At 49.0% G+C, this 16282-nt stretch overlaps 1 protein-coding gene across 1 annotated transcript; it reads right to left on the reverse strand.

Annotated features, from left to right (window-relative positions):
- Positions 1-643: 643 nt before the first annotated feature.
- atp1b3b (ATPase Na+/K+ transporting subunit beta 3b) lies at positions 644-16122 on the reverse strand. Its single transcript, XM_018748808.1, has 7 exons — positions 16014-16122; positions 10620-10748; positions 9736-9834; positions 9321-9508; positions 7573-7623; positions 1481-1567; positions 644-1397 (listed from the first exon to the last, which is right to left on the reverse strand). Exons 1-7 carry the CDS (start codon positions 16120-16122, stop codon positions 1230-1232), a joined length of 831 nt encoding a protein of 276 aa, XP_018604324.1. The 3' UTR covers positions 644-1229.
- Positions 16123-16282: the final 160 nt, after the last annotated feature.

Below are 16282 nucleotides of genomic sequence, written 5' to 3' on the forward strand. Positions count from 1 at the left end.
AATCACCAGGATCCTACAGTAGGTGGTGGAGTCTTCTGTGACGTGGCTTCAGATGAAGAATGATGAGCAGAGAATCCTGCAGAGCAGATACGTGTGTGGGTGACCAAGGCAGGCTGGAGAATTGGCGTGTCTTGCTTCCACCAACAGAAATTACCTTCTCATTTGGGCAATCGCCAACAAGAATTAGTCATCTATAATCTTCTCCCTCGGATGGTAGTACTGCGGTGAAAAGAGGGAGGTAAACTATGGTACGTGAGTGGGACATCAGTTAAACCTGCTTAATTGCTGAGGTTTGCTCCTCTACGTTCTGTGTGCCTGGGGGTAAACAGGGGACCTAATAATAACTCACTGGACATGCAGGACTCTTTCCGTGTTGCACTGGGGATTACAGCGCACGGCACTAACAGTAACGCTGCATATTATTACCATACAGTAACGTGGTGCTGATGTAGAAACTAACCCTGTGAGGTTAACTCCCGCTAATCAACCTGAGCGCAAAACTCCCTTAGTGGCCGCGAGAGTAAGAGAGCCGTGCGGTGGCACAGCGTTTGGTTTTCACGGGGGCGCGGATCTCGCGGCGTTTCTGCGAGTCGCCCTGCAACGCACGGCGCACGCTTCCATTAACGAGCGCAAAGACAAGCTGTCATTTTTTAAAATCAACTTTATTTTCAGATTTTATTTTACCATACAGGTCTTAAGGCATCTGCACAAACCACATTTCTGCAGAGGTTAAAAATCACTTCCTTTACATATCGGCCAAGTAAAACTGTGTGTCTTAAAATGAGTTATTTTTCAGTAATTTAAATCATTCCTCTTAATCCGTAATTTCTTCCCTACGGTTCGTCCAACGGGCAGACGGAGTGCGCTATGACGGAGACGGTGCTCGAATTCAGTAAATATGTACATAGAAAAAACACCACTGACAAGACGGGATGCACAGCACGATGGGGGAAGACCACACCAAGTCAAGCTCCAGATACAACTATTTACAGGTCCCTAGTGCACACGACCTCGAGGCGATGTTCCTGCTCTTACTCGGGGAGTGGGAGGGGTTCGTCTGCTTCATGAGGGTACGGTGGTGCGTGGGGGTCATGGAAGTGACACGGCGGTCAGCCACACGGGGGTTTTCTCCACGATGCTAGAGGGACGGCCGCCCCCGAGGCCGGTTTCGGGCAGGATGAGAGGAGAGCGGGGAGAGGGACACGCCGCCGGCATCGTGCGTCTCGGCCCTACTCCATCACCTTCACCCGGAATGCCACGCGACCCAGGAACTTGTCGCGGTCGTCATTGTTCCGCAGGTCAGTGCCCTCGATTTTACACTCCACGGAGAGCTCGGCGTTGTAGTCCTCCTTGGCCAGCAGCAGCTTAACCGCGACCAGCGGCTGAACGTAGGACGGCTGCGGAGAGCAGACGGAGGAGCTCAACCTCTGCAATCCTGAGCGAGTTTGGGTGCGACAGGAACGCTGAGGATACTACTTACGTGGGCCTTCTTGCCATAGTAAGGGAAGTACATCTTATCAAACCTGCCCTCTGCTGGAAAGTACTGCATCTGCAGTGTGCCTTCTCTCTGTCGACGGGGTGAGAAAAAGGAGTCGTCAGCTGGCAGCGAGGGTCAAAGGACAGATTGCGTGAACGGAACGAGGAAGAGAGAGCCAAATAACTAGACCAAAACACACACGCCCCTGCCGACGAGATGTTACGCTCTCAGCTGATTCTAACACTGCGAAATGACAAAAGAGGTCCGACATGGAGGGAAAAGCCACCTTCAGCCTCGGTTCAAACATCAGGATCAAAGGGTCGGGGTCACGGGTCAGAGGCTGCAGAATGACGGCACGTTTCAGATAGACATGAGTCGTGAAAACACAGCAGGTTTGTTAGAGTCGGGCAGCCCTGCTCTGGTGCCCAGAGCACGTCCTGGAAAGTGACTGTACTTGAGCCGCATCCCAGCTGTTACCAGTATTGCGCATCGTTTCTTTAAAGTCGCTGCTGAGATTCATTAGGGGTCTGCGGTGGCGCGGCGGGTTCGACCGGGTCCCGCTCTCTGGTGGGTCTGGGGTTCGAGTTCTGCTTGAGGTGCCTTGCGATGGAGTGGCGTCCTGTCCTGGGTGTGAGTGTTGCCCCGTGTTGCCAGGTTAGGCTCTGATTCGTCACCACCCTGCTCGGGACGAGCGATTTCAGTGTGTGTGTGTGTGTGTGTGTGTGTGTGTGTGTGTGTGTGTGTGAGATTCGCTACTGAAACTTCGGTCGTTTTATTTGGGCTCAGATAAACACCGATTCGTTCATTTTGCCTTTGATTTCAGTTGCTGTTGAGAAAATTTATTCTATTTATTGTATCAGACATCAAGACGCGAAGCCACCGAGACGTCCACCCCGTCCCTCCGCGATCGCGGTACGCTATGTTATTGCTCGTCACATCAACGTCACGGCAGCAAAAGTGCCACGGAATTTTCGAACTTCAGCAAACGCTTGAAATTGCTCAAAATGGAGGTAAAAGTCAGATCTTCCTGCTGGTTGCTCTTTATTAGCAACACAGGCCTTTACACGCTTCCATACAAGAACCCAGCTGCGGCACTTTGTACGCTGGCGGCAAAGCAGAATAAAAAGGCCGTCTGGGAGCGGATGCTGCTCCGAGCAGAGGATGCTGTGCTGCGTTTGCGCATCCGCACACGTTTCCCAGACCGAAGCCGAACCGAAGGGAACGCGATCACCGCGGTAGTTTACGCGGTAAAGAATACGAGGGACGAGGTCGACAGAATGACGTGAGCAGTGAGACGAGTGGCCTGTGTTACTCAGCGAGCGAGAATCTTGGTATCTGGCTACTGGTTCACTGACCACTCAGCCACTGACCAAGTGTGATTAGCAGACGGCGGGGGGTCCGCAGGGACACTCCGGTGGGCCGCCACATGATTTCTCATTAATGACGGAAAAATAAGACACGTGCTTTCATTTTTGGGCGATTTGTCCGCTGACTCTGTGGAATTTTGCAGCTGATATTTACTTTTACGTGGTGCAAAAAGCGTAATTTCTACATCTGTTTCACATAACCGCACAGATTCGCCGAAATGAATGAACCCGAAGGTCCGGTTACGCTCACTCTGGTGAGCCGCAGCAGTTCAGAACCAGGGCTACCCGAACTCAGATGTACACGTTTAAGTAACTTGATGAAAGTATGAATTTCAACTTCCGACTCAAAAACCGAGTCACTTACTTACAGGCAGTGATTTAAAGGTACAACATGTGTACAGCGGGAAAGCTAAGTAAGCACCACACACCACCACAGAGCTCAACACACAGGGTGTGACCTGCTGGTACCAGGATTCCCCAATACCTGGCAACCCTGACAGCTTACCCTCGTGTGTACCGCTGACCCTACGGGCAGCGTGGGGAGAAATGCAAACGCAAATACATGTGTGAAAAAGAGACAAGAGGACTGACATGTACACACACACACATATTATACTTACTGGACATATACTCATACTCACATGTATACACACAATCACAGGTAGTGTGTTTGCACTTTTACTCACATATGTTTTCGCACATACAGGTACATCCATCCATTTCCAAAATGCTTCACCTGCTGAGGGTCACGGGGACGGCAAGTTGAGCAGGACACACCATAGCTCCATTTCCAGAGCAACGGTTTCCAGCTCCTCCTGGGAAAGCCCAACGTTCCCTGGCTAAACCAGAGATATAATCTCTCAGGTGTGTCCTGGGCCTGTGGGATGTGCCTGGTGGACCTGCTCCACGAGAGGCCACGGGTGCATTTTTAGTAGATGTCTGTTTCCTCTCACTTTGGAAGGGTGGTGACCCAACTCCAAGGGCCTCCCTCACTTCTTCTTGTACTTGCGATCTTGTTCATTTGCTCTGTATCTAGAGCTTGTAAGCACAGGTGAGGATGGCATGTACGCCGAAGGGTCGATTGCAAGGACTCGACTCCTGGTCCAGCAGTAAAGCTCAGCAATGCAGATCGCTTTCCAGTGACGCCAACGGAACTAGAATCACATTAGAATCGTCTTCTAACAGCTGCAATGAAGCCCTCGTACCGCGAACCCGGATACGCCTCAGACCCAAACTGTGCCCCGATGTCCTTTTTGAGAATGTCACTGTAATGGAATTCATGGAAACAACAAGGGTTATGCTTCCAGAGAAGCTTTATTCAAGCTTTGCAAGGCTGATTGTCAAGGATGGTTCTGTAAACGCTCACACTAAAGACCCTGTCAAGCCATCTTACGTTGTGATGAGGCTAACAAGAACACATCATCTGCAAACAGCAGCAATGAAACCCTGGTTTCCCCAGCATGGACACCCTCAGAACCCTGACTGTCCCTTGATATTCTGTTAATAAATTCCACAGGAAAAGAGGAGACAAAACACCGCCATTCCTCCCACTGAACGGGTTCCTCTTAATGCTGAAAACATGAACGTCACTCTTGTCCAGGTCAAATGGTACTAGAAGAGGCTCTGACATCTAGCACCCACTCAAGCATTTGGAACAATATTTTGCTTGAAGACTGAGAAGTGTGATCCTTCAAAGGTTAGAAGACCATCCCTATTTCAAGATGGGAACCACCATCATCTCTACCTGCTAGAGGTACCAAAGCAGCTGTACATGAAACACTGAACAGGTGTCTTGGTCAGGAGACCCCAAGAACAACTAGATCTTTCAGCATTTCTGGACAAATCTCATCCACTCCTGCAGGTCTCCCACTGCAGAGTTCTCTCACCACCACAGAAATCTCAACCCAAGAGATAGACCCTTGAGCTTCTTGCCTTCAGATGTTCCTCAAAGTGTTCTTTCCATCCTCCAGTGAAGTCCCCAGATGAGGATTGCACAACCCAATGATTGCTGAGAACAGCCCTGGAAACATTCCTCTTTCTTCTCCTGTGTCACCGGATAGTTTTCCAGAATGTTTTAGATGATTTCCAAAGTCACCTTCCATGGCCCCCTCAAGATACTCCAACATTAACGCTTTTGCTTCAGCAACTGCCGTGGCAAGGCCTTTTCAGCCAGTACGGCATCTTTCTGCCAAATCTGGACTCCTCTGTTCCATTAATGCTCGGTAGACCTCCTTCTTTAGCCTGACGGCTTCTTTTACCATTGCTGTCCGCCAACAGTTTCTGCTATGACAGACACCGACTACTCACGTTGTGGTCAATGCAACAGCTTAATACCTCTCTTTACCGGAGTGTCCAGAACATTAGGCCTTAGATCCAACAAGACCACTACAAAGACAAATATTGACCTTTAGAGGTACTCTGGTCCTAGGCACATTGCTCATTGACCTTGTGCTTCAGCATGGCGTGTGTTCTGGCAAATCCATGGAAAACACAGAGGTCCAAAAACAACTTTGGTTCACATCAGGCTGGATGTTCTTCTTGATTTCTCCCCTGCAGGTTCCTACACATGCATTGATATTTCCCAGTGTACCAGAATCCATGGGCAGCACCACTTCTACAACTGCATACCCCATGTCGAGAAAGGCTCTGCACTACACAGCTGTTTTGCAAACAAACACATAACCATCAGTTTTCTTTCAATGTAACTTGTAGTCACACCAAGGCAATACCTGCATCCAGCTCGACAAACTGCAGCTACGCACGATCCCCTCACCACACACAACATGTGGGGCTGCTCCAGACACGGGAAGAGATCACCCCTGATGGAGACGTCTGGTACCAGAGACAATACGGTGTGAGGAGATAAGACCAACTTTTGCACCTTTAGCTCCTTCTCAACCAGCGTCCTGACATTCAACATCCAAAGAACCATTTTCCATTGCTTTGATGCAAGCAATCCAGATCCATGTTTGTCACCTGACAGGCACTGGACCTGACCTCCACGCCTCACCTTGTGGGTGGTGAGCCCAGAATGCTGCTCTATAAAGTTTTTTTGGAGCACAGCCCAGCTGAGCTATGTGGGTCACTGAGCCACCAGGCATTCACCAGCAAAGACCACCCCCAGGCCAGGCTCCAATGGTGGATCTCAAAAATCCAGTCCGGGTGAGGGACTCATTACTATTTTGAGCCTTCATTAGAATCTGTTGCTTGGAATCTGTTATTTGCATTGTTTTTGTCTTGCTCCTCATCTTAGACCAGTTTTCCAAGGATCACCCCAGCGGGTGTGTAACCTAGGGTGTTCAAACCCCAACAGCACCGCAAATTTGCAACATACAAAACACACACACTCATACCCACAGATGAACGCACGTGCATTAACATGTGCGGTACATACACTCATATCCACATGTAGACATATTCACACAGTCACATCCTCACCAGCACTAACGCACAGGGCTGAAACCAGACTGGACAGAAGAGATATAAACACATTTAACAAAAAACCCAAAGTGAAACAAAGCAGACACAGTGTGGAGAGTACAGAGTGTACGGAGTAAGTACAGTGATGTGAAACCCTTCCATTAATGCCATACCTGCTCTCTCTTTTCCTCATGGTGTCGTCATGAGCTCTAACAGTTGCTGTGTTGACAGAGGCCTGTAGATCCCAAATGTGCCTTTTGGGTTCCCTACAATTTCTCTGTGCAGCATATGGCCTGATGTTGAGGTGAACTTGCTGGGACGCCCTCTCTTTTTTGAACGTTCTCCATTTGTAAATGACCTTTCTCGCCGTGGAATGATGATCTCCACGTTGGCTGGAAATGGCTTAATGGCCGATCCCAGACTGGTGAGCAGCAACGGTTGTTTCTGAGATATCTGTTGCCCGCGGCATGCTGTGCTTCAACCAACCTGAATGCTCCAAATCAAACCTGCAAGGTTCCTGCTGCTATATACAGTTGGCAGAATTTTTTTTTTTTTGATGATCAGCGTATCATGTGTATTTGATTATCTGCACTTGGTTTCAGCCCTCAGGTTGTGTTCCAGCCTAAATTGCCATAAGGCTTCATGACATCCTTCCACACCAGGCATCTGAACATATAAAATGAATGATTTCGCTGAATTTTAAGTGTTTATTCAAATCCGGTCAACTCTGAGCAAAGGAAGTGAAGGAGGGAACCTATAACAAAGAGCAAAGAGTATCACATGCCACAGTGAGGAGTTCACACGGACGAGTGGTATCATTTCAGGTAAATGATGGCTAAAAGGAGGATTGCAGCACCAGCTATCATTTATATTTCATATTTGCTTGATAAGCAATTACAATGGACCTTCCAGTTTTGGAGGATAACACGAAAAACGGAAAACTGTGGGAAACACAACCCAAGGGTTAATCACCTTCTTCAATGATATGGAACCAGTAAGGACACAGTACACTTAGCGTTCCACATTCCTTCACTTACTCTCTCTGTATGTTCAGTGGAACATGGTACAGCCATCACCGCGTTCTGCACTGACCGCACCACATATTTTTGGCCGGACTGGATGAGCTTCGGTTATGTCCTCGTACGAAAAACTGGAAATGAACGAGGGTCGACTCATTTTCACCGCACCGTCATGTGGTTGCGTACACCGCACATGCAGTGCAGACGGGAGGTGACACGAGGAGTGTTTGTGTCTGCGTATGTGCGCGTGTTTCAGAGAGAGAGCGACACACGCACGGATCTGACTCACCTTTGCCGTGCAGTTAATGTACGGATCACCTCTGGGCTTCAGACCAATGATCTGCAAGGGAAGAATTGATTGTCATATTTGAGAACATCTCTGAGGTTGTTCCAGGGGCATCACAGTCTAGAAGCAATAAGAAACACTGCAAAAGTAAGACCTTTCTGTCACTGCGTGATGTCGAGAAGCTGAGCCACAGATTTGTCTCTAGCAGGCTGGATAACTGTCATGTTCTGCCGCTGGAGTCCTGACCAAAACAATAAAAAGCTCATACGAGCCGTGTACTTACTAAACCGCACTGGTTACCTGTGAGCTTTAGGACCGAAGGTAGAATTCTTGTGTTTGTTTATAAAGGCTCAAATAGACTGGTACCAGGGTACAGGGTACAGTACGTCTCTCAGGAAAGTCAGTGCTGAGCAGTGCTTCCAGACCTTCAACTGCAACAAAGAATATCCTTTTAATTCTACTTTTTCTCTCCAGTCTGGTCTTCCAACCTCTGCCATCAAACCTCCCCAGCTGATACAGAATGTTACAGTACAAGTCATGTTTGACCTGCCGAAGCATTCCCATGTACCCCCCCCCCCCCCCCCCGTCTCTCTCACATCGACTTCCCACAGCTTCCCAGATCACATTCAACTGTCTGGTTACGGCCTACAAAACCATGATCGATGGATCTGCTCCGGATACCTAAGACCCGATCACTCGCTACACCCCAACCGGAGAGCTACGCTCCTCCACCCCTGTCCACTTCATGGTCACACGCACAAAAGGTCCAAAATCAAAAGCATGAAGGTCTTAGATTCTGCCTTCAGTGTCGTGGAATGACACCCCCCCTCCCACTCAGAACTGCTGAATCCAACTTTACATTCAAGAAAGGTCTCAAAACTCACCTCTTTCAAAGGTGCATGACAGTGCATGATAAACATGTGTTTATGGTCAATCACTTTTTAATAACAATGTTTAATGATGGAAAATCTTTTATGCAGCTGCTCCTGTAACTGGTTTATACCATGGTAAGTCACGAATAGACTGTACTCTAGAATCACGTGTGTGCATCCAAGTCCCTCCTTCTGTTGGTGTGACGCACTCTGTGTTTTTCTCTGAGATGTACGTCGCTTTGGAGACAAAGTGTCTGCTACACAAATAAATGTAAATGTAAAGTAATGCTTTAAATTATCATTTTAATAAGCATTTATTTATTTGTTTGACTATTTGTTATTTATAAAAGGTTATTCTGAGTTACTCATTTTTACAAATCATTTTTTAATTCTAATTTACAATTAATTTTCTTTTTGTCAAGCACTTTGAGCAGCAAAAGTTTGCATGAAATGCGCTATATTAATAAAACTATTATTATTATTATTAGTTTCATTATTATCATCATCATCAAACAGCTACAAATGGGGCAGAATGTGAGCTTCCTTAAACACCATCGCTGCGTCCCCCTCGCTCCCTATGAGGTTTGCCGACGCATGAGCCTTTAAGAACATGCCCAATATAGGACACTGGACTAGGGTAGACAGCAGCTGAAGTGTGGGGGTGTACTCCTCCCGCACAACGACGTGCAGGGAAACCCCACGCCTCCCATTGCCACTCCCGGGCTTGGGGGAAAACATGTGGGGCAGACCCTCCTCACTCCTCCCAGGAATGCAAAATGCACCGACCCAGTATCGCCACCAGCATCGGTCACTGAGAGGTCCAGTCCCCCGCAGGACCGGCTGGGGGACACAGACGCACGCAGCTGAGGGGAACCTCACCCTGTTCATCTTGACGAGGACGCAGGGCTTGCCCTCGGCGTACCCGAAGGAGGGGTCCGACAAGCCGGAGCACTGCCTCAGCGTGCTGCGCTTAAACTGGCACACCTTCTTCTCGGGCTCGTTGTCCTGGTCAAAGTACTCGCCCGACACACACAGCTCGTTCTTCTCCTGCTCCGTGTCGTTGTACTCTGAGAGGAAGTCGCCGACACACACAGAAAGACACCGATTCACACATGTGCTCCCGCTCAAATAAGGAAGCACACACCTTTTGACACACGTTAGGCTATTTAATGAACGTAGACATTATCTAAAATTCGGAGAAACCTGCGTGACCAGGGAGCGCACGCTCTAAAGCTGCTTGCGGTGTGAGATCGATGAGACGTGTGGGGGGGGGTTGCAGTGAGGGGGGCCTTACGTTGCAGGAAGGCCTCCAGAGGTCGGACGTACTGGCTATACATGGCAGGGTCGGTCCGGTTGAAGACGATGTCCATGGACTTGGGCCGAATCACCAAGCCTGCGAGGCAGAAACATCAACAGTCAGCTGGTCTCAGAGACCAATGTGGTCACATGTGGTCACTGGATCTTGAAGTCTGGCCCACTGTGGTCCACCTGTCTTGTTCAGGTCGGTCCACTAAAAAGGCAGCCAGAGGGAAGGAGGCGCAAGCAGAACGACAGCAGAAAACTGAGAAAAGTCCTTCGAACATCATCACCGAGCCCAGACAGAACCAAACGCGCATTCGCCCATGATATATTTGCCAGGAAAGCGAGTCGGAGGCGTTCGTCAGCAAGCAGAGGGCAGAGGCGGTGCGTGGTCATGGAGACAGGAGGTGGGTGGAATTGAACACGAGCCAGTAAAGGATACTTGCTGGGTACAGAGAGGGGATCCTGCAGGCAAACCTCTTCACTGCGATCAACAGCATCAATACAATCAGGAGCTCAGGGCCACACCGCTGCGGTTACACCGAACACACCGAAAAGCACAGCGTGTGAGGATTAAAGCTTCTACTTCACATCCACAGCGCAGTTTTCACTGCTCATGGTGTGACATCCCAAACCATGAAATTCCCACGCTATAAGACCTGGAAAGAAGTCAGTAAAGAAGCCCTGCCACTCCCCGCCGCAACACCCCTTCCCAACCTTTTCTACTGTCACATGACCTGAAGACGGTGCCCCATCCTGGTACACGCACACCCCATATATATAACACAGATATATATTAACATTTAGGTACGAACATATGAACACCAGCACTCACCATCATACTCATTAACACCAGTAATGTAAGAGTGCTGCCATCACCTGGATTGGCGACTCGGTCCCGGTACCGCGGGGTGTAGTCGTCCAAAGTCTGCAGCATGACCCACATGGTGAGCGTAAACATCCCTGCCAGGAACCCATAGAAGACCAGGTAGAAGAGGAAGATGAGGGCTGGAGGGAGAGAGAGAGGACCGTTCACAACCCTTCCTGATAAACACACCTACAGGCATCACGAACGAACACGCAGCGACATCCACGCCCACATACACACTTGCGGTCCTGAAGAGACGGGGCAAAGTGCTCCGGTACTCTTAATAATATAGATTCCCAAAAAATAGGCAGTCCGTAAAAAAGCTGTTTTACTCAGCCGCTGACTGATTTCTGTAACAAATTGCAGCACTGACTCAGACAGACGTATTGATTTGTCATTTAGTATTTTTGACCAATAAAAACGAAACACAGCAGCAGATAAGTAACCATAATATAAACTGCTTTTTCCTCATTATTTCCAGTAGTGAACTGAAAACTTACACTATTTTCAAATACTTTATTTCAGTTTTCAGGAGTGCCTGTACACTGATGAATTTGCATATTCTCTGTCAAACGATATCCTTTGGAGAGAGAAGAACACAATAAGAAACTAATAATTCACACTAAGCCGTAGACGATAACATCAAAAGCGTTCTACTGGCGCTACAAGCCAATGGCTTAAAATCGCTGTAAAAACATCATGTATTTTTGCTTTACTATGGTGTTTAACTCAGGCTGTGCTGCCAGATTGGTTGCACTCTACGACAAAGCGGGCACATTTCAGGAGAGACAATCGAAGCTCAGTTACTAGGAAGTTCCATCAGATAAATTCTCCATTAGAAAGGGATGTAATATAAGTCCTAACAGCCACAACTGCGCTTTCAGGGTCTGTTGGGATATGCTGCTCCTCAGCATTCAGAAACTGCCTCCTAAATCCTCTGCAATCTACGAGCTGAAGGACGAAAATGGACGCCGGCATGATACGGCTTTCGGTCACTGTTCGTCAATCGTCCATCGCCACAAAACTGGGGCCACAGGTGAAGCATGAGGTCACAGCAGCAGCGTCCCTCCAGGGAGCTTGCATGGTGGTCTCACTGACAAGGAGAGAACGTCTACCAAGTACACACACGGTCCGTATGTGTTATGTGAACCTGGGTGGGATAGAGCACAGTCTGAGAAATACAACACAGACAAGAAGGTGAAAACCACACACGTACATCTGGAGATGCAGCACGGGAAGGGATGTGCACCGCAGTCAGGAGACAAACAGCATGATGAGTCGATAGAGCCTACAGTGGGCGATGCAGAGCGATCAGTGAGATACTGTACAGTGAGTAGGATGGGCCATGGTTGGGGACGTATCGTATGGGCAACGAGGCAGAGTGGTCATGGTCGTAGCTTTAGAATTCTTTATTACCTTCCGAGACTGTAAGAATGAGACAAAGAGCATGTTTTCTTAGCAACCCAGGCAGGGTTGTATCCCCACCCATTTCACCTCCACTAAGTCACCCTGCACCCATGCTGGGCATCGTCTCAGCCCCCGATTTTATCGACTCGTACCTCTGCATTCCAGGACTACCACAAGGCACAGCAAAATGAGGAATTCTAGCATGACCCATGCTACGGTAATGAGGCATAATTCGGTTTGTCCAGTGTAACTGAATACTCAGCCAGCACTGAGAGTTAAAAATACCAAGAGGGAAACTGGAGGGCTGGTATAGCAGGCATGAGTATTGGTGAAGGGCTGAGTCTCTATGAGGTCTGCTTGGTTTTGGCTCCAAACAAATGGCCTACACACTGGTGACTGAAAGCATCCTGGAAACACACCTGTGTGAGCTCGACAACTAGTAGCGACTCAGAGAAGCAGTATACCCAGGTATATCAAAATATCATCATCCATTGATCATGCTGTTGAGAGAGATGAAGCGTGACTAATCCAATGCATCAGTGATTCCCCCACTGCTTTTTCTTCATTAAACCACTCATTTTTCCCCATTGTATCTCTTGAGAAAACGAAAAGTAAACAAATGAATTACACTGATTGGTGGCCCCAAGAGAGGACAGACTCAAAGTGCTGTATTGTTGTGGCTTTACAGCACTTTACAAAGAAGAATCTTTGTAATTTACACGGAAAATCTCTCATCGCCAAGCATGAGCTCTAAATTCTCTTCCGTACTGCTCAAAAACAGGCCACCGTGGCCACGTGCGCTTTACGAATGTGTTCGGGGCACCGATTGCCGAACGTTTCCATGCAACACCACCTTTCTAGCATCAACACCAGCCATCGTCCTTAAATCCAAACATCCAGAAAAACAGGACGGACCTTGTCCCATTCAGTTGCTCCGAGTCATTTCTTCAAACCCATGTGCACATGCAAACACAAGCCGCCACCTGGATGTATCTGCTGGAGAGCAGCTCCCCAGCAATTCTGTGGCCCCGCTGGACATTGCCTTCATCCTTCCAGGTTACCCGAAAGAACCACACGCTCAGTCGCTTTGGCACTCAGATGTCGACTGAATGCTGGCATGACAATAGTGGTGCACATCACTTGTATTTTATCCGTGACTAAGTCCAATGCTGGGGGTGCGGTGGCGCAGGGGGTTGGCCCACAGTCCTGCTCTCTGGTGGGTCTGGGGTTCGAGTCCCGCTTGGGGTGCCTTGCGATGGACTGGCGTCCCGTCCTGGGTGTGTCCCCTCCCCCTCCGGCCTTACGCCCTGTGTTACCGGGTAGGCTCTGGTTCCCCGTGACCCCGTATGGGACAAGTGGTTCTGAAAATGTGTGTGTGAGTCCAATGCATCACTAGATATGGTATACTTACACATCTTTATATTTACATTTTATAACAATAGTCAAATATTACTCTTCATTAATAACACACATTCAGACTATTTTGAACTCCAAAAAGGGCCTACACGAAGACTGCATGTGGAGTATGTGCCGAATGCGCAAAGGACGCCATTTGATGCCAGAACTACATTTCCCATGATGCTCATGCGTTCCGCAGCGCGAGAACCGCCGCTCTGACCTTGAGAGTGAATTCGGCCGGGTTTGTTCTGCTCCTCCTGTAAAAATGTACCATAAACCCGCACACCTATCCAGTATATCAGCTGTGGAATTATTAGTAATATAATTATTGTATGGACCATGAATCGATTAATAATTATTATTGGATTCAGTGTGCACTGTACTGTACTGAAGAGCCACCACCGCACAGGACGTGCAATGAATGCCGGGGACCGACCGAGGAGTGCAGTCTTGCCCACTGTGTGTCATTTCATCAAAACTCACACGGCACACACTGGACACACACATGCAACGGCGGGAGGGTGACAAGTGAAAAACGTCCTGCGTTGCCAGTGCAAGACGGTGGGGGCGGGGGGCTCATTTACATGCGAAACGAGCGTGGAGCGCGCATGCGCATTCTTAGCGCGCGGGGGGTCGAGTGAGTGGGAGCGCGCGCGGCAGAACCGCAGCATCTTGACAGCCCGGCGACGAGCAAGTGCTTAGTGTCAGCGAAGGAGATCCAGTGATCATCTCCATCATGGGTCTGTGACTTCATCTACATCATCAGCGTCATAATCTTCATCAGTCATGCCATCAGTCCATCAATACGTCTCGGTGCCGTCACCTCCTTCTTGCTCTGGAGTCAAAAGGCTCTCGCGAGATACAGTCTACCTGTGCCTATCGATTATTAATTATGCGTGAACATACGGTGTGCTCCTCTGTGTTTCAGACATTGATCATACATGAACACATACATTGTGTATCTGTGTATCACACACTGATCGCATGATGATGTTTCACCGAGGGCCTGTGTGTATCCGACATGGATCATACTTGATCATATGTCGTGAATCTGTGTATCACACATGACATTGATCAGAAATCAATGACCATCCGCCTGTGTGTATAACATTATTAATTAATATATTCACAACTTATACGACACTCGCACTGCTCGTCGCATTTAACATCTTACATCGCATGATGGTGTCACTAAGAAGGGCCGATGGCATTAAATGTCACGGCACATCTATACTTAGAATACCCCACCCCCCGCCTCGCGCAAGAGCCCCCCCACCGAGACTGAGCGCGAGGAACACGAGGAGGACTCCCGCTGAACGTTCTGAATTAACAACATATTAATGCAGCACAGCAATGAAACATATTAATGAAACGTGTCAATAGAAAAGTGCACCGCGGTTAGTGCTTGTCAAGGAACACACAGTCAGTGTCATCAGAAACACTCGCTTTCATATTTGCTGTGACCACCAGAAACAATCAATGTTCCATATTTACTATAATCACAAAATACACCGTCTCATATTTACCGTGGTCGTGAGATACATACAGTGTCTCAGATTTACTGTTGTCACAAGAAACAGTTTCGTATTTTCTGCGGACATGAGATACAGTGTTTCAGATCTACAGCGATCACAAGAAACGATGTTTCATATTTTCTGTCATCCTGAGGTACACCGTTTCAATTTTCCGTGATCGTGACACACAGTTTCCTGCGACACGAGCACAGTCCCGTTCGTTCGCGGAGCTCCAGCCTATGGATGTGATCGGAAATCGGTTTCTAATGCGGATGCTATAGTATCGATCCGCTCCCGATCGCTCCGGGTTTTAGTGGCGAGAGAGCCTCGAAAAGCCGGCTACCGTGTCACAGCGAGGTGTGTGTTTTATTCCTCATGTAAGGCTGACCGATGATTCCGCCGTTAAAAATACGCTCCTTTTCGAGCTCAAAGGAGCGAACCGCGTCGAGGAGCTCGAGAAACACCGGGACTCGGGGAGCGCGGCTGCAGTCGGCAGCAGCTCCACATTTCTGCGCCTTTAAATATTTGATGAAATGATGAATTTGAGCAGTGGTGCAGAGACCGGAGCGACGCTCTCATCGCTTCTCCATTTTCACACGGAACCGCGCTCTGATGGACAGTGAAGCCTCCTATTCATGACACGTTCACACACACACACACACACACACACACACACAGGGCGCTCATTTCCCACTGTAATCTCCGCAAATCCATCGAGGAAATGAACGAAACAGCTGATATTGGCGGCGATCAGCTATCGTCCGGTGATCGTCGCGCGCGAACCAGCTGCTGCTCGGGCTTCATGTTCATGATGTTTCATTCGCTGCAGATGTGTTGTGTGTGGTGTTGCGGTACGAGCCGTGCGCGTGTAAAACCCAGAACCTCGAACCCCAGAGCCCAGAGCCAAAACCTCGGACCCCCACACCTCGAGTCACGAACCAAAGTCCGGAGTCACTGGACACCGGACCCCAGACCCCGAATCTCAGACCTGAACCTCTCAGTCAGATCACTCACAGACCTCAAACCCGGGTTCCCGGACCCAGAACCCCGAGCCCCGAGCCCCGAGCCCCGAACCCGGCTCCTCACCCCAGCTGCTGGCCGTGCGACCCATGAACTCCCCACTCCGCGGATTGTAGATGAAATCTTTCCAACTGGACTGATTCTGATCTTCTGATTTCTCCTCCTTGCTCGACATGGTTCGGTTGGGTTCGGTTCGGTGTGCGGTGAGGAATCAGGTGATGAAGGCGGTATGAGAGACGAATGAAGGGGGGCTCGTGCAGCTCTGATGTTTTATACAGAAACCCGTGACGTGCGCGACCCGCTCCTCGTGCAGCTCCGCCGCGCGGCCGCGTGAA

This window comes from Scleropages formosus, chromosome 10 (genome assembly GCF_900964775.1).
Source record: "Scleropages formosus chromosome 10, fSclFor1.1, whole genome shotgun sequence".
Classification (NCBI taxonomy): Eukaryota; Metazoa; Chordata; class Actinopteri; order Osteoglossiformes; family Osteoglossidae; genus Scleropages; species Scleropages formosus.

What these genes read in the sequence shown, in the direction of transcription:
- atp1b3b (XM_018748808.1), bottom strand. Translation starts at nt 16,122, where the DNA reads ATGTCGAGCAAGGAGGAGAAATCAGAAGATCAGAATCAGTCCAGTTGG. An exon ending in GGACCGAGTCGCCAATCCAG is followed by an intron (nt 9,835 to 10,619) that starts GTGATGGCAGCA and finishes TCTGCCTCGCAG; the next exon opens with GCTTGGTGATTCGGCCCAAG. An exon ending in TCCTCGTCAAGATGAACAGG is followed by an intron (nt 7,624 to 9,320) that starts GTGAGGTTCCCC and finishes CTTCCCTTGCAG; the next exon opens with ATCATTGGTCTGAAGCCCAG.